Below are 21,426 nucleotides of genomic sequence, written 5' to 3'. Positions count from 1 at the left end.
AATATGCAAATGAACCAAAACAAATGGTAATACATTAATTTATTCTATTATTTTAATTATAAAATATAATATAAAAAAATGCAATTAATGTTTTTTATCTTACTCAGTTGAGGGGGTTTGCAAAAAATTTCTGCCATATCGACAAGATTCAAAGCACAGAGTATGTGGAATCATTTAAAACTCGGACAATTAAAATGCCATGGAGAAGCTTAAGCAACAAGAATGATTGTGGAGTGTTTTTGATGAGGCACATGCAGACATATGAGGCAGAAGATGCAGAAAAATGGCAATGTGGACTTGAGAAAGACAATGTAAGTATTCTTTTTTTTCAATATGAATTCATTAAAAAACAAGATAAAATAGTTTAGAACATGTGTGACACACATTAAAACACAAGACACTCTGTTTTAGAACATGGTACATCAAATAAAACAGAGGAACAAAAAAGAACAAACAACAACTAAACAACAGAAATAACAGAAATAACAAAAAAAAAAGAATGGAAAACATATTTTTCCCACAATGTTGTACATTCAAGTTACAAACATTGTTTCTAATGTTTTTTTTTTGTTATTTGCAGATTGAAATACTCCAAAAACTGAGGGTAGAATATTGTGGGAAAATATTATCAACAAAGATGAATGACGAGCATCATGCAATTTCAATGAAGTCGAGGAAACGGAAGAGAGAGATGAGGATAGATTAGATTAAATATGATTAAACTAGAACTTTATTATATAATACTTTGACTTGAATTTAGTTTGAATTATAATTTCTGTGTGTTCCTTTTTTAATTTAAACCAAGGTTATGTAGTCTACATAATATTTGAACAAGATTTTGTGTGTTGATTTTCACATGTTGTTTTGGATAATATATCCATGTTTTGATTTCTAAAAATAGATTTATCGTGAGTTCATTGCGTGTTTATTTACTATTAATTTAACATGTTTTAAACATATATTGGCAAGTTCTAATAGTAGCAAGATATGTTCTAATACAAATTCTGATACACAAAACAATATTTTGAACATGTAGTCGTCCTATGTAAAACAATGTTGAAATATCAAAAGTTAACTAAACATGTTCTAAAACACAAAGGATATGTTCTAAGATGATATGAACATGTTCTAAAGAATAAAAATTATACAATATATACAAAATTAAATCCTACTACAGATGGAAAACTTTAAACAAACAATATTAAAAAGACCAGTAATTCATATATAAAATAAATATTTCAGAAAAAAAGAACAAAAAAATTACAAAGTAATAAATGTCAACTATAAAATAACATTTGTGTTCGTAAAACAAATAAATTATACTATGCGATAAATAAATAAAAACAAAAATAAAGTATCTGGCCTCCAAAGAAGTCAGTGAATATTTTACCTACAAAAAGGAAAACAAATCATGAACATTAATATTTAAAATAAGAAGAAAAAAAACAGGGAAATATATAGAACATACAGTACCTGAATATAGAACACAAGGCCTCTTTTCTAGAACATTAAATATTAAACAACTAGAACACAGATACCCATGAAAAATCAGACACATCTTTAAATATTTTAAACACAGTAGTATAATATATAATAAAAAAAAGTACAAAACAAAACTAGAACATAAAAACAAAACATTAGAACATAAGGCAATATATATTGGAACATATAAAAAAACTTAAACCAGCAAAATTACTTACATTTTTACTTTTCTTTTTCGGACAATTACGAATATCATGGTAACCCAACTTCTTACATCCTTTACACAACCTCTTCTTCTTTTGACTTTGTTCTACAGCTTTTTCTTTATCACTCTTCAACCGTTTATCACTTCCACTACCTTGAACATGAACCCCGGTTCCTTTGTTCTTTGATACTTTAGGCGGTTTGATCAAAATTTCAGTAGGCACACTAGCTCCAATAAGCAATTCAATATCTTGAGCTTTGCTAGAAACACTACCAATCAATCCATCAAAAATACTACTTTGAGATTCCAAATCTAACCTCAATGATCGTAGATTGTCCACAAGAGCACTAAGTGTCAATTCATTCCCTTGAGCCAAACTCACACAAGAATGAATTTCACTCCACAAATCATTCAACAGTCTCTTCCTATCTACAACTTGGACACATTGCTCCAACTCATTTCCTTCTAAATCAAAAATCGGCTTCTTACATGCCATTATACTCCATCGGTTAAGCACATAAGCCTCGGGAATTTTTGGAATATGTTTTGCCTTCCAAACCCAAACCATATGCCTACAACGGATCCCTTGCCTTTCAAATGACTTGCATAAACAACTAGTATCAAATGTTTCAACATTAAAAAGAACATCAAACTTACGTACACGACAACCTTCTCCAACAGTATATGAAGGAAATAATGCCCTTGGTCCAAGTATGCATTCTATGTTAAGTCTAATAAATGCGGTTCAGTATTAATTAACAAGTTAATAATTCAGTAAGATCAAGTGAGCTGAATGCCTAGCTAGAGGCCGCTTCAGTTCAAGTGGAATTAATGATATTAATCCACAGCTTACTCTTGACTGAACCCGTAGGGTCACACAAATAGTACGTAAACGGATCAAGTATTTAATGGCATTAAATACTCTATCTATGGATATTCGGAATCGACGGATCTTGGTTTCAGTGGGAGCTGAGATCGTCACAGGCAAGAAATGAATACTCCGGAAACGATGATATTACCGGAAACGGAAATATGGATCGTATCGGAAATATAAATATTATCCAAGTCGTAGATGTTGCCGGAAACAGAAACATGGTACGTATCGGAAAATATTATCGGAAATGGAAATATTACCAGAATCGGAAATATTGCCGGAAACGGAAATATTGTCAGAATCGGAAATATTACCGGAATCGGAAAATAATTCCGGAAACGGAAATATTAAATATTTGTTCGAAACGGAAATTAATTCCGGAATCGGAAATGTTAAATATTGTTCGTATCGGAAATGAATTCCGGAATCGGAAATTTAATCGGAAGCGTATCGTACGAATAAGCATCGGACGAGGCCTGCCGGACGAGGGCCCAGCACGAAGCCAGGCCATCGCCCAGCAAGCCAAGCGCGCCGCACAAACAGCCACGCCAGGCCCAGCGCAAGGCCAGGCCCAGCAGGCCGTGGCAGCGCGCACAGCGCGCGCAGCGCGCGCGGGAGCTGCGTGGGCTTGCAGCTCGCGCAGGCCTCGCTGCGTGGGCTGCTGCTCGCACGCACGCATGGGCGGCCCATCGAGGCTGCCGTGTGTGTGTGCGTAAGTGTTTGTGTTCGTGCACGTTTCCTAAAACGTGCAGAGTTCGGTTAATGATTAAATTCCTAATTCTATTTGATAAATTAATTAAATTAGAGTTCTTGTAGGATTCTAGGTTTAATTAATTTGTATCTGAATAGGATTCCAATTCCCTTTCCATAACCCTATAAATATGTGGCCTGGGTTCACAATTTATGATGAGTTTTAAAAGTATTCAAAGTGAGTTTTTGAGAGAAAAATTCAGCCACACATCTTGCTCAAAAGTGCCGAAAATTCTAGTACCTTAAGGGCGATTCTAGTTGGTCAATCTTAAGGCGGATCCGGACGTGCTGTGGACTATCTACGGAGGGACGACACTTGGAGTCCTAAAGACTTGTTCTTGTTCGGTTCGGGCGCAGCTAGGGAGGGCACGCAACAAAGAGTATGCATCTAAATTATGCTATATGATTATGTGTAAATAATATGTAATCCTGGGTCAATGGTTGTTTCCGCATGATTTATGTAATATCATATGTATCATAACCTAACAGTGGTATCACGAGCCCCTTATTATTTTCATAATCTAAATTGCATGAACATGGTTAAATATTACAAATTTGCAAGAATTAAAAGGGGTGATTAATTTTCGTAATTGTTAATTAATTGCAAATTGCGTTTATTTAATTATACGTACGCAGTTTTTCGGCAGTTTCTTCGTTACTCATCCAAATCGAGTGATTTTTGTGTCAATTCCGCATGTAAAAGGCATTCTAAAATTTTGACAAAAAAAAAAATTTTCTGCCGAACCCAGAATTCTCAAATTCGAAGCCTAACTATGACTTTTCGAAGGTTTTAGTTTTTCGAATGCAAAAATTTCGTAAATTTAAGATGTTAAATTAAATATTTGCGATTCATGTTGATAAATCTTGAATTTTTGATTGACCTACTGCATATGTTTAACAAGTTTGAATGCCTAGTCTTGTTAATTATGCAATCTAATTTGTAATTATGATTAATTTGTTGAAAATTAGAATAATTTAGAATTAATTTGATTTTCATAATTAATTGTAATTTAATTAGAAACCTATGATTAAAAACCACCATAAAAATTGTAAATTTATGATAAATTTTAAATTTTTATGACCTAGACTTGAATCCATAACAATCGGAAATCAATTGGATAATAAATTTTCGATTTTTTCGCCCTAAAATTATGAAATTAATAATATTTATTAATTTGTCATTAATTTTATAAATTTTAAATTTTTTATGCGATTCGTTCATATAACTTGCACGCACAAAGCAATGGACGCTTCGTGTTACCCTTAAGGGGTGTTGTATAATGCGGGCATGCGACGACGAGCAAGGGAGCTCGTCGCCCGTGCGGCACGAATGCAATGAGCAAGGGCGTAGTTCACGAGCACAAGGCAGCAGCCCTGCCTTGTGTCGTGGGCCACGAGCAATGGACGAATGGGCATGGGCGAAGGGCGAGCCAAGGCAGTCGCGTGTGGGCAGCAAGCGAGCTGCGCCACAACGCGCACTGCCTCGCGTAAGAGCGCGCAGCCTCGCGCGCAGCGAGCGCAAGCTCGCGTGCCACGAGCGCTGCGCCCAGCGTTGCTCGCGCGCACAGCGAGCGATGTCGCGCGCCCAGCGAGCGATGGCTCGCGCGCACTGCGAGCGATGGCTCGCGTGCGACGAGCGCTGGCGCGCGCGCAGCAAGCACCACAGCTTGCGATGGAGATGCAGCAGCTATGCGACGAGCGCATGGGCTGCGCGCATATGGCCAGCAATGGCTGTATGCGTGCGGCCATGGGCGTGCAATGCGTAGGGTGTTTGCGTTACGATTAGATCGTTTTGAATGTTTAATTTGAAAATTTCAGTTCACGTAATTTTAATTAATTTTAAAATTAATAATTTAAATTATTTTCTTGGATTTTAATTTTGAATATTGTAATTATAATAAATGTTATTTATTCTAATTATTTTACTAAAATTAAAATCATGAATTAATTTAAATAACGACTGAAATTAAATTAAATTTTTTGGATTCAATTATAAATTTATATGAGCTTTAAATTTTAATTAAATTTGTATGTTTCCGGTTAGACTAGAAATACACTTTTATGTTTAAAATTAGTAAAGCATATGAATTTATTGGTTTAAGTGGGAGCGTATTTTAGTCATAAACTCTTGATTAGGTCTACAAATCCTTAAGGTTAAAACAACTTGATTAGAATTAATAAGGACTGAATAATTGGTAGATTATTGGTGCCCTTGATTAATTGCTGCAAATGTTTACGTGATGCATAATGTGTTTTACTAACCAGCTATGTGGGCCATTCATGATAATGAATGGGTGAATGGTATATATTGTATATGTACTGTTTTGCAGGTTATGAAGTGACTAGTATGGCCCAAATAGGATAGAAAATATGGTCTGCGTACCATTAATTTGAATGTAATTGGTCTAAAGTACCAAAGTTATTTTTCAATTCAAATATGGTCTGCGAACCATCAAATAGTTGTAATTAGTTATAGCTTATCCTATTTGAAGAAAATGGTGCCTCCCACGGAGATTTTCAAGACGGACTTTGAAGTCAAAGCTTCAAGATGAAGTCGGGCCATACTAGATCACATTTATCTTATGCATGTTTTAAGTTATTTATTGCTTTTAAATATGTCTTAAAATGCATGAGATCAAAAGCTTGATTATGTTGCATGATTAAGGATTTTAGTTCACTTAAAATCTAACCAACATAGTAAGAGCCTTAAGTTCCAAACTTAAAAATTGAGTTAAAAGGTGCCATGCCAAAATATACACTTGCTTGGATATCCTTTACATCAATCTAGTAATAGTTTTCGCTCAGCGAGGTGTTACTTATTGGTCCTAAAGGGGCAAGGTACACAAATAATTGTGAGTACATGTTAGTTTTGGTGAAACTCAACGATATAAGTAAGGAGTCCTTTTATGTCGTGGCAAAATCGATAGGTTTACCTAATAAGTTCTTAGACGTACCTATCAACCAAGAATAGTTTCTAGACTATTAGCAAAAGGCTTTTGCTTACCTAAGATGTTTTAGGATTAAGTCGACAAACTGTGCTTAGTTCTTCAATGATTTTAGGATCTTGGAATCATTTTATTCACACCTGCCGGAACAATAAATTCGAATAAAATGCTAATAACTTGTTTGAATTGCATGGTTGCTTTAATTTCAAGTTATTATTCATGATAAATGTTTAGACTTTGCATGCTTCAATGTATGTTTTAATTATTGTTTATAATTAAATATCTTGCACTGCAATAAATCCTTTTAGAAAGGTAACAGTAAATTTCCTCGATTGGTAGTGAATCCAAGAACGATTCACGGAATAGAGAGAAAGTGAGCAATTTAAAATGTACGTTTCTTATATCGACTTTTATGGTTGTTTTCGAATATCAAAATCGAATGGCAAACCATTTGGTGCTTGTGAATTCAAAATACACTGTAGTTTTGAGATCATAAAGCATTGAGCTTAAACGCTCAGCTTTACCAATGGTTAACAACCTAATATCTTTGTCCATTTAATTCTCGAATGAGTCTAGTCCCTAGACATTCGAATAGATCGATGCTTAGAGAACTTTAGAAGCTTCTGGTAAGATCATCTAGTTGAAACTTAATATTCAACATAAATTAAATGTTAAGAACCTTGTTGGGGTGACATTGGACATGTCTAACAAAGTATAAAAGTCAACACTAAAGAATTCAATTCTTAAGACTATAAGAAAGGGTACAAGAAATAGGAAAACGAGGAACAAATGAAAGGAATTTACGATTCCGTTTCTACCTATAAGTTTATGTTTAAAGAGAAGTGACCTAGCAATCAAACTTCCTTGGTATCATATACCGCTTGAGATTCTTACTTCGGTAATAACTCAAACAATGGAAGCTAGGATACACTAATGACCTACAAGTGGGAAATGAAGCATGGCAATGCTACATTAATTGTAGGGTCATCTAAGTTTGTTTTAAGTCCTTTCAAAGGCTGGAACTTAATGGCTATTTTGTTCCATAATCAGCATACCTAAATTTTCTGCTTCAAACACAGAAAGACTCACATTCAAGAAAAACAAAAACAGTTTGTTTGTTTATTTGAATGAAATGGTCAATTACAGGTTGAGTCAATATGCTTGATTAAAACAAACAACTCTTTAAAGAACTTTACTAGGTTCAAATCAAACCCTTGATTTGAGTTCCACTAATCTTTGGCATTGTTGCTTAGACCATATCAACAAGTTAACATTCACAAGCTCTATTTTAAATGGACTTTTGAAAGTTGGTTGATTTCTAGATCAACTTAAGACAAGCTAGTCTTACTTGTTGAAAGTAACAAAGAATATGAACTATTGTTAGAACGCCTAGACGATAGAGTTCAAAGCTAAAGAAAGGTTTTATGACTTTATTATTTCACATGGATTTGAGTGAATATAGGTTTATTTACTCAAATGTGATATAAGTTGAATCTGTTTGGCTAGTTCAAAGATTCAGAAGTATAAAATCCACTTGGCAAGAAATCATAAAGATCTAGGTTAGATCATGTTGATGATTACTTGAGACCAAATATGATCATCAATGATTGTGTGGTGTAATTTCACAATCTAGGTCCATAAGATATGGCATATCTTAGTTGGAATAATCGAAGTCAATTAGTACTTGATTCGATTAATGATGAATCATAAAGACTTTTCCTATAATTTCTAAAACAAAATGCTCAACTACCACCAAACTAAACCAAAATTCGTCAAAGCTATTGAAAAGTAAATTCAGAATAACTTTTCATAAAATATATCTAGAGAGTTGCAAAACTCAGTGGGAGCTTAGTGTTTGTCATTCGACAAAATAAGGCCCAAGTATAGATATATGTTTCATTGTGATTTATTCAAATGAGACACAAGGGTATTGTTTCTACCACGAATTTTTGAGAACATAATGTTTGTTTGCTCGAAATGATGTCCTTTTGGAGATTCGTTTCCAAAATGACAAGTGGGAGAAAATAGACCTCGAAAGTTTTAGAGGCGAACAACAAACATAAACGGACATTCCGGAGGCTTTTCGAAGTGCTTCAGAAAATCCGAAATTATTCTTTAAGGACTTTAGAAGTGGTTTTAAAGAATAGACATCTCTTAGAAGACTTTACAAATGCTTCAAAGAGAACAGAATATTCAAAGGACTTTCAAGTGGCTATTGATATTCTATTTGTTTGATGTTCTATACCCAAGTAGGCATAGAATTCAAGTCACTGAAACTATGAGATTCTTCTATTAGATAGTGAAGAAACATAGAGATCAGGTCAATGAAACTATGAGATTCTTCTATTAAATAGTGAAGAAACCTACAACTTGCAGTCAAACTATTATCCTGTAGATTAATGAGTTTGTGACTTGTAAGAAAGCTATGACGAAACCTAGATTCCCTAAAATGGTTAGAGGCCATATATAGACTCAAATGTTTTAAATGGTTAGAGGCCATAAAACATACTCAATGTTTTGATGACAAAATTGAAATTTTGTTGATTTGCAAGAATAGGTTCACACCTATTGGTTGCAAGTTTGTTTTAAGGATAAAAACCATCAAACATGGAATTGTGTTCACACACAAAGCTAGATTAGTTGCTAAAGGTTACAAGCAAATTCATGGTGTGAATTGTGTTGAAACCTCATGCATAATCGTAATGCTCAAGTCTATAATTCAAGCAATGATTGCATATTGGTACATATAGCAATTGGATGACAAAACGTATTCCTCAATCAAATGTTGGAATAAACTATGTACATGGTATGTCATAGGATTTGTGGATCCAAATAAATGCTTGAAAAAGAAAGCTAGCTTATGAAATCTAAGTACAGATTTAAGCAAGCAATTGGGAATTAGAAATGTATTTTAGTGAAGCTAATAAGTATTTTAGTTTCATAAAATGTACATGATTCTTATAGATATATAAGAAGTTTAGTGGGAGTACATAAAACTTAATTGGTCCTATGTGTATCACACACATATCTCTCTATTGTAAAATAACATTCAAATGCTAATGACTTAGATTTGAAATTATTCATCAATGATGGACCATGGCGAAACTTAGTACATACTGGGTATTAAGATCTATTTACAAAGATCTTATGATATTGTTTTGGATTAAGTAATGGCATTTACTAAATCAAACACGAAAGTCTCCATTGGAGATATTCGACCCATGTGAATAAATCTAAGTAAAGGATGTTTGAACTATGTATAAGCATTTACTAAGTTAAACATCAAAGAGTCTAAATGAGATTCTTAAACCTATATTATATGTCAAAGAATTTAGCTGGATTCAGTATCTGCTGAAATTGAATGAGCTAAAATTACATGAATAGAATTCAATTGGGAATTATTCTGAAAAAGAATTTATCATGTATGATATAATATGAGGATCGCCAAAAACGTATCGTATGACTTTAGGCATGACGAACATATACCAATCTCTATTGATCTAAGTGAAGATCAACTAGGTTGAGATCAAGAATACTTATGGTACTTGAAAAAGTACATAGGAATAGTTCTTGATTCAAGGAAATAAAGATATGCTAAATATTGATGCTACACGCATAAACACTGGCAAAGGATCAAGCAAGACCCTTTTGAGTTAACCATTGATAAGGACGAGCTATAGAGCATCGTGTTTTGAAATGGCAACATGGATTGGAGACCATGAGTTGTTGCGTGGGAAATTAAAATATTAATTTCTATGTTCTAATATATAGTTGGAGAGTCTTCCACATATCTATGAACTGCTTGGATAGGTAAATCCAAACAAAGCATCACTAGCAACCTATACAGTTGAAGTAAAAGTGATTGTTGCCTTAGAAGCAATAAAACAGGGTTGTTTAAAGTTCTTCACTGAACTTGGGTAGATCACCTATCTGCTGGCTTGATGGTTCTTCATTGAAAAATGCGTAGAACCACTCTTGAAGCAAGAAAAACGTCTGCTAACTTGATGGTTCTTCATTGCAAAATGAGTAAAACCACCATCGAAGTAAGAAAGACTAGATCGCATAATAAACAAACTCAAAAGATCTTATTCATCATATCTCGAAGAACATTCGATGAAAAAGCTAAACCTATGCAACAAGTGAGAAGCAACACTCACATTGTCGCACTGGAAATCAAGCATAGCTTTGAATTCCATGAATTGTTTTAGAAGATGGGTTTGAGGCCCATGGTTATAAAACATTGGGGTTGAACATTTATCATATATGAAATGTATTTTCATATTCCATTTAATCTTGGTTTAGTATTAAATGATGAGTCCCTTCAAATTTGACGATATATTCAAGATAGACTGTCAGGACCAGTCCTGTGACTAAGAAATGTCTATCAAGTGAACTTGAATGTCAAAAGTTGAAAATGGTCCCTGGTCGGAGTTTTCTATAAAGATGGACGCATAGAAAACGTTAGACGATTAGAATGCAAGATGACTAGTAGTTCTGTTTCTTGAACTATGTGGACATGGCAATGTTATAATCATTTGCATAGATACTTACTTTGGGAAGACTAGTATCGGACAAGACCTATGAAACTTTACTGTAAGAGATGAAAGTATGTCATAAGTAAATTTCATTAAATTATTAGACACTAAATCCTCAATACCTGAGTGATTTGAGATTACTTGTTTGAGAACTGGTTGCTTTGACGTTGACCAACCGTCGCACCGTAAAAGGAGGCTATAAAGGCAACGCTCAGGTAATCACCTATCAAACGAAGTCTAATCTCAAGATCGCAAGATTGGGATTGTCCTCCCATAAATCGGGATGAGATGCTTAAAAGTTGTACAAGGCCACTCGGAGAGCTAGAAACTGTGAAATGCATGGCCGTGCTCGGATGAATCATAGGCTATGATTATCTGTTTATTTGATCAGTTGAACTCTGAAACCGAGGAACACCTCTGGACATAATAAGGATGACAACTCTTACCTTATGTTCAAGAGCAAGCATCGAGCGACAAAGGAATTAGGAAATGCACACTTGTCCCTAAGGACAAGTGGGAGACTGAAGGAAATAATGCCCTTGGTCCAAGTATGCATTCTATGTTAAGTCTAATAAATGCGGTTCAGTATTAATTAACAAGTTAATAATTCAGTGAGATCAAGTGAGCTGAATGCCTAGCTAGAGGCCGCTTCAGTTCAAGTGGAATTAATGATATTAATCCACAGCTTACTCTTGACTGAACCCGTAGGGTCACACAAATAGTACGTAAACGGATCAAGTATTTAATGGCATTAAATACTCTATCTATGGATATTCGGAATCGACGGATCTTGGTTTCAGTGGGAGCTGAGATCGTCACAGGCAAGAAATGAATACTCCGGAAACGATGATATTACCGGAAACGGAAATATGGATCGTATCGGAAATATAAATATTATCCAAGTCGTAGATGTTGCCGGAAACAGAAACATGGTACGTATCGGAAAATATTATCGGAAATGGAAATATTACCAGAATCGGAAATATTGCCGGAAACGGAAATATTGTCAGAATCGGAAATATTACCGGAATCGGAAAATAATTCCGGAAACGGAAATATTAAATATTTGTTCGAAACGGAAATTAATTCCGGAATCGGAAATGTTAAATATTGTTCGTATCGGAAATGAATTCCGGAATCGGAGATTTAATCGGAAGCGTATCGTACGAATAAGCATCGGACGAGGCCTGCCGGGCGAGGGCCCAGCACGAAGCCAGGCCATCGCCCAGCAAGCCAAGCGCGCCGCACAAACAGCCACGCCAGGCCCAGCGCAAGGCCAGGCCCAGCGCAAGGCCAGGCCCAGCAGGCCGTGGCAGCGCGCACAGCGCGCGCAGCGCGCGCGGGAGCTGCGTGGGCTTGCAGCTCGCGCAGGCCTCGCTGCGTGGGCTGCTGCTCGCACGCACGCATGGGCGGCCCATCGAGGCTGCCGTGTGTGTGTGCGTAAGTGTTTGTGTTCGTGCACGTTTCCTAAAACGTGCAGAGTTCGGTTAATGATTAAATTCCTAATTCTATTTGATAAATTAATTAAATTAGAGTTCTTGTAGGATTCTAGGTTTAATTAATTTGTATCTGAATAGGATTCCAATTCCCTTTCCATAACCCTATAAATATGTGGCCTGGGTTCACAATTTATGATGAGTTTTAAAAGTATTCAAAGTGAGTTTTTGAGAGAAAAATTCAGCCACACATCTTGCTCAAAAGTGCCGAAAATTCTAGTACCTTAAGGGCGATTCTAGTTGGTCAATCTTAAGGCGGATCCGGACGTGCTGTGGGCTATCTACGGAGGGACGACACTTGGAGTCCTAAAGACTTGTTCTTGTTCGGTTCGGGCGCAGCTAGGGAGGGCACGCAACAAAGAGTATGCATCTAAATTATGCTATATGATTATGTGTAAATAATATGTAATCCTGGGTCAATGGTTGTTTCCGCATGATTTATGTAATATCATATGTATCATAACCTAACAGTATAAACATCCAATCCAAATTCTTTCTTAAAACCATCAAGCCCACAAGAGAAAATAACTGATTCAACCTCGTCTTGAAACTCATAAAAAACAGTTGTCGTGTAAACTTCAGAAGCAAAGTTCTCTATGGCAGAACGTGTTTTGCATTCAGGATGTTTATGTTTAGAAGAATTATTATTTTCACCTTGAGTATGGCGTTGAGCATCCAAAGCACTTTCAAATCTCATGTAAAACTCAACAAGGGTAAGATGTGGATTAGTGAACTTAGTATAAAAGTTATTCTCACTCTCTGACCTTGATGTGGTTCTCATAATACCACACAAGAATAAATCCCTAAAATAAGCTGGAATCCACATTTCACGCTTCTCATAAATTTGCAACAACCAGTCATGGTTTTCCAACTTAAATTCACTAATAACCTTAGCCCACCTCTCTTCAAACTCAGCCGGTTCAATCTCTACACTCCAAACAGCTTTGCAAATCTTTTGTAGAAAGTCAGAATCTGGTGGAAGATCACGGCACACTTTATCAGGCATCTTTTTCATCAAAGCCGATGCTCTGTAGACCGAAACACTTTGGGAAAGGCAACTTTCGTTGCAGGATCTTCATCAGTAATCAAACAGAGAGGCGCATTACCTCCCATTGCCTTCACAAATGTTTTAAAAACCCACTCAAAAGCCACTATATCCTCATTAGATATAAGGGCAGCAGCAAAGGTAATACACTTTTTATGGTGATCAACTCCAGTAAATGGCCCAAATATCATATTGTACCTAGGAAAAAAATAGAACAGTTTAGAACATAAGAACAAAACGTTTAGAACATAAGGCATAAAGAATAGAACATTCTTATTTGTTTTAAATGTAGTATCAAATGAAACCATATCTCCAAAAAGAGCATAATTCTTTCTACAAATAGGATCTGCCCAAAATGCTCTACAGAGATGATCTTCTTCATCTAACTCATAATCATAAAAGAACGCACTCCATAATAACTTTTTATTCTGAAAATTGTTGATAAACATTTGTGCATCGGATCCTTCAATTAATGCCTTCAAATCTCTCTGAAAATTTTTGAAATCTTGCTTTGATGCACCAACATTGTCATATGATCCAGTTAACTCCTTCATTATTCTAAAGGACTTCACTGGACCAATGTTAACCTGTGGAAGGAAACAGAGCACACAATTTAGAACATACACAAAATATATAGAACATAGGAAGGAAACATTAGAACACAAGAATAAAAAACACCTTTGAATTATCAATAATAATCTTCTTATGCAAAATACTCATTTTCCTCCCATGCTTATGAAATTTAGCACAACCAGGAGTGTATAGAGGATGATTATGTTCTTCTTTGAAGTATGTCACAACATATGATCCATTAATGTTTTTCATACACATTTGAGCACCACAACCAGTACGAGTAAGCATTCGCATTCGTGTAGAACGAGCCTTGTCTGATTTATCTTTAAGAGCTTCCACAACAGGCTTACGAGACGCCTTAAAACCTTCTTTATTGCATACAACATACTGGAACGCAACTACACCAGTCTTCTTCCTTCTTGTAGTAGTACTTTTTCTAGAAGTGAAACCTGAAGCAGTAGCATAAGCTTTACAAAAGGATAAACCTTCCTCGGGATCTTTAAAATTCATTCCGACAATAGGTTTTAACTCCTCGGAACAAGAAGGAATCCATTCTCTAGTACCGCCAGGACTCAATGAAGTAAACACTCTAGGAGTACCAACAGAAGAACTTGATGGTTCATTAATAATAATTCCAACTGCACAACATAAAATAAAATAAAAATTCAAACCAGTGCACAAAATATGCAGAACATAAAAACAAAAATTTAGAACATGAGATAAAAACTTTAGGAAATGAAATTAAAATTTTAAAAAATGCAAAAAAAAGTAAGGAACATAAAAACAAATAGTTACAACAAAAAAAAAATGTTACAATATGAATAACAGTACAGACAAATGAATAGGATCTAAAGAACATAAAAAGAAATATTTAGAACATGATTGAAAAAACTTTAGAACATCATCAACAATAAAGGCAAGAATTAAATCATACCTGATTGAGTAACTGATGAACTAGAACCATGAGATAACATATCAACTTCAGCAGAAGCCATAAAAAATAAAAACAGAGCACAATTAACCTGAAAAATTAAAATTAAGAATAATCAGAGATTAAATACAAAACAACAACAAAAAACTAACACAAAAACAAACAGAAACAATTTAAAAACAAAAAAAAGCTAGAAATCGAATGAAAATCAAAAGAGGAAAAAGTTCTAATCCAAATAACAAAGTTTGTAATCGTTCGATTGAGAATTAGGAAAAAGTTCATAATCGAAACAAAATAAAAAGTCGAATTCACATAAATACAAACAACAAATAAAGAAATTCAATTAGTCTTCAAATACCTTCGATAATTGCTGAAATTCTGGGAAAAAAATTGATGAACAAAATCGATCGATTAAGAATAATCAGCAAAATTTGAAATCGAAATCCGAAATTCAAGGTAAAACGCAGAAGATTTAATAAATTTGATGTAGAGTGTGAACGAAATCCGATTTGTGTCCTTCGTGTTCGATTGAAGATCGCTGCGCGAGAAGAGGAGAGAGAAAGAACCAAAAAAAATTAGAGAGAGAAAAAGAATCGAAGAACAAAAAAAAGAAGGAAAGAAAAAAACTTCAGGAAATTTACAAAACTTGCCATTAGTAATGAGAAAATCTCAACAGTTAGATTAAATTAGATCCAACGGTTAAGAAGGCGTTCTTACGGGAGCCTTCCTATATATATATATATATATATATATATATATATATATATATATATATATATATATATATATATATGTATGTATAATTATGTTAGCATTAATAATAATTATGGCTTAGTGTGAATATAGTTATCTCTTAAATTCTAATTTATTATATTATCTTATATAGTGAATAGTGACGAACCTAGCAAAACTTGAGATTGTGGCCTTTGATATTACTGGGAAAAACTATTTGTCATGGGTGTTAGATTCTGAAAAACACCTAGATGCTAAAGGGCTTGGTGACACAATAAAATAAGGAAATAAAGCAACATGTCAAGATAAAGCTAGGGCTATGATATTTGTTCGCCATCACCTCCACGAAGGGCTTAAAACTGAGTATCTGACAGTTAAAGATCCACAAATCCTTTGGAGTAATATAAAGGAAAGGTATGACCACCAGAAAAATGTGATATTTTCAAATGCTCGTTATGATTGGTTGCATTTAAGATTACATGATTTTAAATCCGTGAGTGAATATAACTGAGCCATGTTTAAAATTACTTCTCAACTGAATGTGGAGAAACAATAACTGATGTAGATATGTTAGAAAAAACATATATACTCCACTTTTCATGCAAGCAATGTTGTCCTGCAGACACAATATCAAGAAAAAGGTTTTAAGAAATATTCTGAATTGATATGTTGTCTTCTTGTGGCTGAACAAAATAATGAGTTGTTGCTGAAAAATCATGAAGCAAGCCCTACTGGCTCAACTTCATTCCCTGAAGCGAATGTGACTTCCCATAATGGAAAAGAATCAAAGAAAAAAGACCATGCTAGCAGCAGTGGTCCTGGTCGTGGCCAATGGCGAGGTCGTGGGCGTGGACGTGGTTTTGGTGGCTATGGTAGAGGTCGTGGAGGTTATTACAAGAGCTCACATTCCCACCAGAAGTGGGACCGAAAAGATGGTAAATGTGAGAAAGGAAAAAGTGACAATGTGACTAGCGTTTGTTATCTTTGTGGAGGAAAAGGTCATTGGTCACGTGTATGTCGCACACCAAAACAACTTGTTGACCTTTATCAGCAATCATTGAAGAAAAAAAGAAAGAATGCAGAGACTAATCTTGTATTAGAAGATGGAGAAGGTAATTTTGATTCTGGTGATACAACTCACTTAGAAGTTGCAGATTTCTTTACTTCCCCTGAAGGGAATAATTAAGCTTTTAATATAGGAAAAATTACTTTAAATAATCCAACCTTTTGGCGATTTTCCATTAATAATTCAACCTTTCGATTATTATCTAATAATCCAACCTTTGCACCCCATTAACTTTTATTGCACCCAACTCGTCACCAAACCAACATATCAGGTAACCTATACACGTGTCATGCAACCATTTGTCATAATTTATTTTATTTTTTAAATTAATAATTTATTTTCTTTTTAATTTATTTCATTTTCGTTCTTTCTTCTTTCCTCCTCTCTGTCCTTAATTACTCTAATCCCACCACCATTGTCATCTTTTCTCATCCTAGCTTCCTCCACCGACCACATCCCCTCTCTCTCCTCCATCCTCCACCGCCACCTTACTCACTCCCACCACCATTGTCATCGTCATCCTCTGATCATCAAATTAAATAACCACAAGAAATTGATTTTATGCACTATTCAATCACTTACATTTTCTCACCCACATCTACGTAGATTGCCCAGAAACCCAAAAGAAAGTTAAGTACAAAAGCAGAAGTAACAACCATCAACAAAGTTGACCTTCAAGAACCATCGCCATTCGCGGCTGCCGACCAACCTTCCAACCCACCCAAATTTTAATTTCCTATCAAATTGTAAAAGAACTACTAATTTGATCAAAATAAACAACAGATACTCAAATTCAATGCCTAATGCGAACCAAATTGTTCGAAATTTACCCCAAATTATTTGAACAAGAACCTTATTTTTTTTTACCCAATTTGATTTTCTCGGGGCTTTTGTGAATCTGGACATCGGATATTTGTTTGCTTGTGCGAATCTGGGCTTCGAGTATTTAATTTAGAGCGACGACGATAATTCAAAAAGCCGCAAGTGGTGGCTGACATGGATCGACAATGGAAGAAACAGAGTAAAAACTGGTAGTACTTCAGAACTATTGCAACACTCAACGGGCTTAAGTTAGAAGGAGATTAAGGTATAGATTGTATTACCCAAGAAGACTATAGAGGTCCTGTTTGTTGCGAACTGATGTAGCCATCAACTTTGAGTTGTGACCATAAAGCAACGACGATAATTCAGTTGGGGAAGACAAAGGAAGGAACAAACCGAGAAAATAGAGAGGAAGAGTTTAAATTTTTATTTTTTGAATAAAAAACAATTATACTGTATTTCTAAATTTTTTTTCCTTTATATATAAATAAGGGTGACCTTGTTAACCGGCAAACGGTCATCTGGGTGCAATAAAAGTTAATGGGATACAAAGGTTGGATTATTAGATAATAATCGAAAGGTTGAATTATTAATGGAAAATCGTCAAAAGGTTGGATTATTTAAAGTAATTTTTCCTTTAATATATTGTGTTGAATTTGATATAAAATTGTAGTAGTTTAACTATGAAATTTTGTGTTTATGTTGTGAACTTTGTGATTGTACTATGACTTTATATTTTGTGTGCTTTCTATGATATGGTATTATTCTGGGTGTTTTATTTTATAATGGTTATTTTGGACATGTTTGATTTTGTGACACATATTTTTATTTCCTTGAAGAATATGAATACCTCTCAAGTTCAGAGGGAAATAAATGATGAATAATTATGTCTTGCAGACAGTGCAACAACTCATACTATACTTAAAAATAAGAAATATTTCCTCAATTGACAATGAGAAAAACTAGTGTGAGTACTATATATCGGGTAGTACAAATATTATTGAAGTCTCCGGAAGAGAAAATATAGTGTTGCCTATGGGAACTAAATTTGACATCTTTGATGCATTGTATTCTCCTAAGTCTCAAAGAAATTTATTAAGTTTTAAAGACATTTGAAGCAATGGTTATCATATTGAGACAATTAGTGAAGGAAATGATGAATTCCTTCAAATCACGAGCATAAACCATGGCACAAAAAATATCTTGGAGAGATTACCTACATTCTCCACTGGTTTGTACTACACGAAAATTAATTCGATTAAAACACATACTATAGTAAACCAGAAATTTACTGATAGCTTCATAGTTTGGCGTGATCGGTTAGGCCATCCCGGTTCAATAATGATGCAAAAAATCATTGAAAATTCTTGTGGGCATTCATTAAAGAGCCAGCAGATTCTTTCTAATAATTTTTCATGTGTTGCTTTTTCACAAGGAAAGTTGATAATTCGGCCATCGCCAGCTAAGATAAAGTTTGAATCAATCAATTTTCTGGAACGTACACAAGGGGATATTTGTGGGCCAATACATCCCCCATGTGGACCATTTAAATACTTTATGGTTTTAATCGATGCATCGACTAGATGGTCACATGTGTGTTTGTTATCAACTCGCAACCTGGCGTTTGCGAGGTTACTTGCTGGATTTATTAAATTAAGAGCACATTTTTCAGATACTCTTATCAAGTCTATTCGTCATGATAATGCTGGTGAATTTACTTCTCAAATTTTCAATGATTATTGCATGTCCATTGGGATAAATGTTGAACATCCTGTAGCACATGTTCATACACAAAACGGTATTGTTGAATCATTAATTAAACGCATTCAATTGATTGCTAGACCATTACTAATAAAATCTAAACTCCCAATTTCTGTTTGGGGACATGCTATATTACATGCAGTAGCATTGATTCGCATCAGGCCCACAAATTATCATAAGTTCTCCCCATCACAATTGGTTTTTGGTCAGGAACCAAATATATCCCATCATAGAATTTTTGGATGTGCAATTTATGTCCCTATAGCTCCACCACAACGCTCCAAGATGGGTCCTCAAATGAGGTTGGGAATATATGTTGGATTTGATTCCTCATCAATAATCAAATATCTTGAGCCAACTACAGGGGATTTATTTAAGGCTCGTTTTGCTGATTGTCATTTTAATGAGTCATTTTTCTCATGTTTAGGGGGAGAAAACAAACAGTTGGAGAAAGAAATCAGTTGGAATGAATTATCATTGTCTCATCTTGATCCTCATACTAAGAAAAGTGAACTAGAAGTTCAAAAGATAATTCATTTACAAAGTTTAGCAAATCAGTTGCCAGATGTTTTTCCTAACCCAAAGAGAGTGACTAAGTCACATATACCAGCTGTAAATGCTCCAATTAAGATTGAAGTCCCAGAAGGACAAAATGAAGTTGGTAATGAGTCTAAGGCACGCCAGAAGTGTGGAAGACCAATTGGTTCCAAAGACAAGAATCCTCGAAAAAGGAAAGGAGAAATGTTTGATGATGGTCAAATCGAGGATACAAACAATTTTAAAAGATCTACAGAAGAGACTTTAGACATGATAGAAGATGAAATTCAGGTACCTGATAACGAAGAAATTTTAACAAATTATATAATGTCTGGAATTATATGGAACCGAAATCAAATCGACGCCGATGATGTTTTTGCATGTAATGTAGCATTAGATGTTATGGATGACGATGAGGATCATGAACCAAAGTTTATTGGAGAATGTAGACATAGAGATGATTGGCCAAAGGGGAAGGAAACAATTGAATCAGAATTGAAATCTCTTGCAAAAAGAGAAGTATTTGGACCGGTAGTCCGTACACATGAAGATGTAAAGCCAGTGGGATATAAATAGATCTTTGTGCGAAAGAAAAAGGAAAATGGTGATACTGAAAGATATAAAGCAAGATTACTTGCACAAGGATTCTCACAAAGACCTGGTATTGATTATGAGGAGACATATTCTCCTGTGTTGGATGCAACAACTTTTCGATATATAATCAGTCTGGCAATAAGAGAGGACTTCACTTACGCTTAATGGATGTAGTCACAGCTTATTTGTATGGCCCACTGGATAATGATATCTATATGAAACTCCCGGAATAATTTAAGTTGCCAGAAGCAACAAAATCAAGTTCTCGAGAACATTTCTCTATCAAATTGAATAGATATTTATATGGACTGAAACAATCAGGGCGTATGTGGTATAATCGCCTTAGTGAGTACTTGTTGAAGGAAGGCTATAAGAATGATCCTACTAGCCCATGCATTTTTATAAAGAGGTTTAGATCAGGATTTGTTATAATTGCAGTGTATGTTGATGATCTAAACATTGTTGGAACTCCTAAAGATATTTCCATGACAATGGAATGTTTAAAGAAAGAATTTGAAATGAAAGAGCTTGGAAAGAAAAAAAAATTGTTTGGGGTTACAAATTGAGCACCTAAAGCATGGAATCCTTGCATCAAACAACATATACAGAAAATGTGCTAAAAACATTCTCAATGAATCAGGCACATCCATTGAGGATCTCTATGGTTGTAAGATCACTTGATGTGGATAATGACCCTTTCCGTCCTCGGGAAAATACTGGAAAAAAATCTTGGTCCTGAAGTACCATACTTAAGTGCGATTGGGGCATTGATGTATCTTGCTAGTCATACAAGACCTGACATATCATTTTCTGTGAATTTGTTAGCAAGGTTTAGCTCATGCCCAACACGAAGGCATTGGAATGGGATTAAACATGTACTTCGTTATCTACAAGGTACGAAAGATAAGGGTTTGTTCTTTCCTAATTTATCAAAAGAAGGTTTAGTGGGTTTTGCGGATGCAGGGTATTTATCTGATCCTCATAATGGTCGATCACAAATTTGATATTTATTCACATGTGGAGGTACTGTTATTTATTGGCGTTCTATGAAACAAACTATTACAGCTACTGCCTCTAA

General features: G+C 34.9%; 3 protein-coding genes across 3 annotated transcripts; 1 reads left to right on the top strand and 2 right to left on the bottom strand.

The window, feature by feature from the left end:
• Positions 1-1,508: 1,508 nt before the first annotated feature.
• LOC110803781 (uncharacterized) lies at positions 1,509-2,255 on the bottom strand. Its single transcript, XM_056839129.1, has 2 exons — positions 1,701-2,255; positions 1,509-1,523 (listed from the first exon to the last, which is right to left on the bottom strand). Exons 1-2 carry the CDS (start codon positions 2,253-2,255, stop codon positions 1,509-1,511), a joined length of 570 nt encoding a protein of 189 aa, XP_056695107.1.
• An 11,046-nt stretch (positions 2,256-13,301) lies between these two features.
• On the bottom strand, positions 13,302-15,489 carry LOC110803782 (protein FAR1-RELATED SEQUENCE 5-like). The gene is made up of 4 exons (XM_022009306.1): positions 15,478-15,489; positions 14,840-14,927; positions 14,011-14,543; positions 13,302-13,919 (listed from the first exon to the last, which is right to left on the bottom strand). Exons 1-4 carry the CDS (start codon positions 15,487-15,489, stop codon positions 13,302-13,304), a joined length of 1,251 nt encoding a protein of 416 aa, XP_021864998.1.
• A 398-nt stretch (positions 15,490-15,887) lies between these two features.
• On the top strand, positions 15,888-16,754 carry LOC130469699 (uncharacterized). Its single transcript, XM_056839128.1, has 2 exons — positions 15,888-16,061; positions 16,191-16,754. The coding sequence occupies exons 1-2, from the start codon at positions 15,888-15,890 to the stop codon at positions 16,752-16,754; spliced, it is 738 nt and encodes a 245-aa protein (XP_056695106.1).
• Positions 16,755-21,426: the final 4,672 nt, after the last annotated feature.

Source organism: Spinacia oleracea, chromosome 3 (assembly GCF_020520425.1).
Source record: "Spinacia oleracea cultivar Varoflay chromosome 3, BTI_SOV_V1, whole genome shotgun sequence".
NCBI classification, from domain to species: domain Eukaryota; kingdom Viridiplantae; phylum Streptophyta; class Magnoliopsida; order Caryophyllales; family Amaranthaceae; genus Spinacia; species Spinacia oleracea.
Note: the sequence above shows the minus strand (reverse complement) of the source record. Positions and strands in the feature narration are given on the sequence as shown.

Coding starts and splice junctions, on each gene's coding strand:
- LOC130469699 (XM_056839128.1), top strand. CDS start 15,888: ATGATATTTGTTCGCCATCACCTCCACGAAGGGCTTAAAACTGAGTAT. Junction 16,062..16,190: donor GATTACATGATTTTAAATCC/GTGAGTGAATAT, acceptor GTTGTCCTGCAG/ACACAATATCAAGAAAAAGG.
- LOC110803782 (XM_022009306.1), bottom strand. Junction 14,544..14,839: donor TTCATCAGTTACTCAATCAG/GTATGATTTAAT, acceptor TATGTTGTGCAG/TTGGAATTATTATTAATGAA. Junction 13,920..14,010: donor TTATTATTGATAATTCAAAG/GTGTTTTTTATT, acceptor TTCCTTCCACAG/GTTAACATTGGTCCAGTGAA.
- LOC110803781 (XM_056839129.1), bottom strand. CDS start 2,255: ATGGTTTGGGTTTGGAAGGCAAAACATATTCCAAAAATTCCCGAGGCT.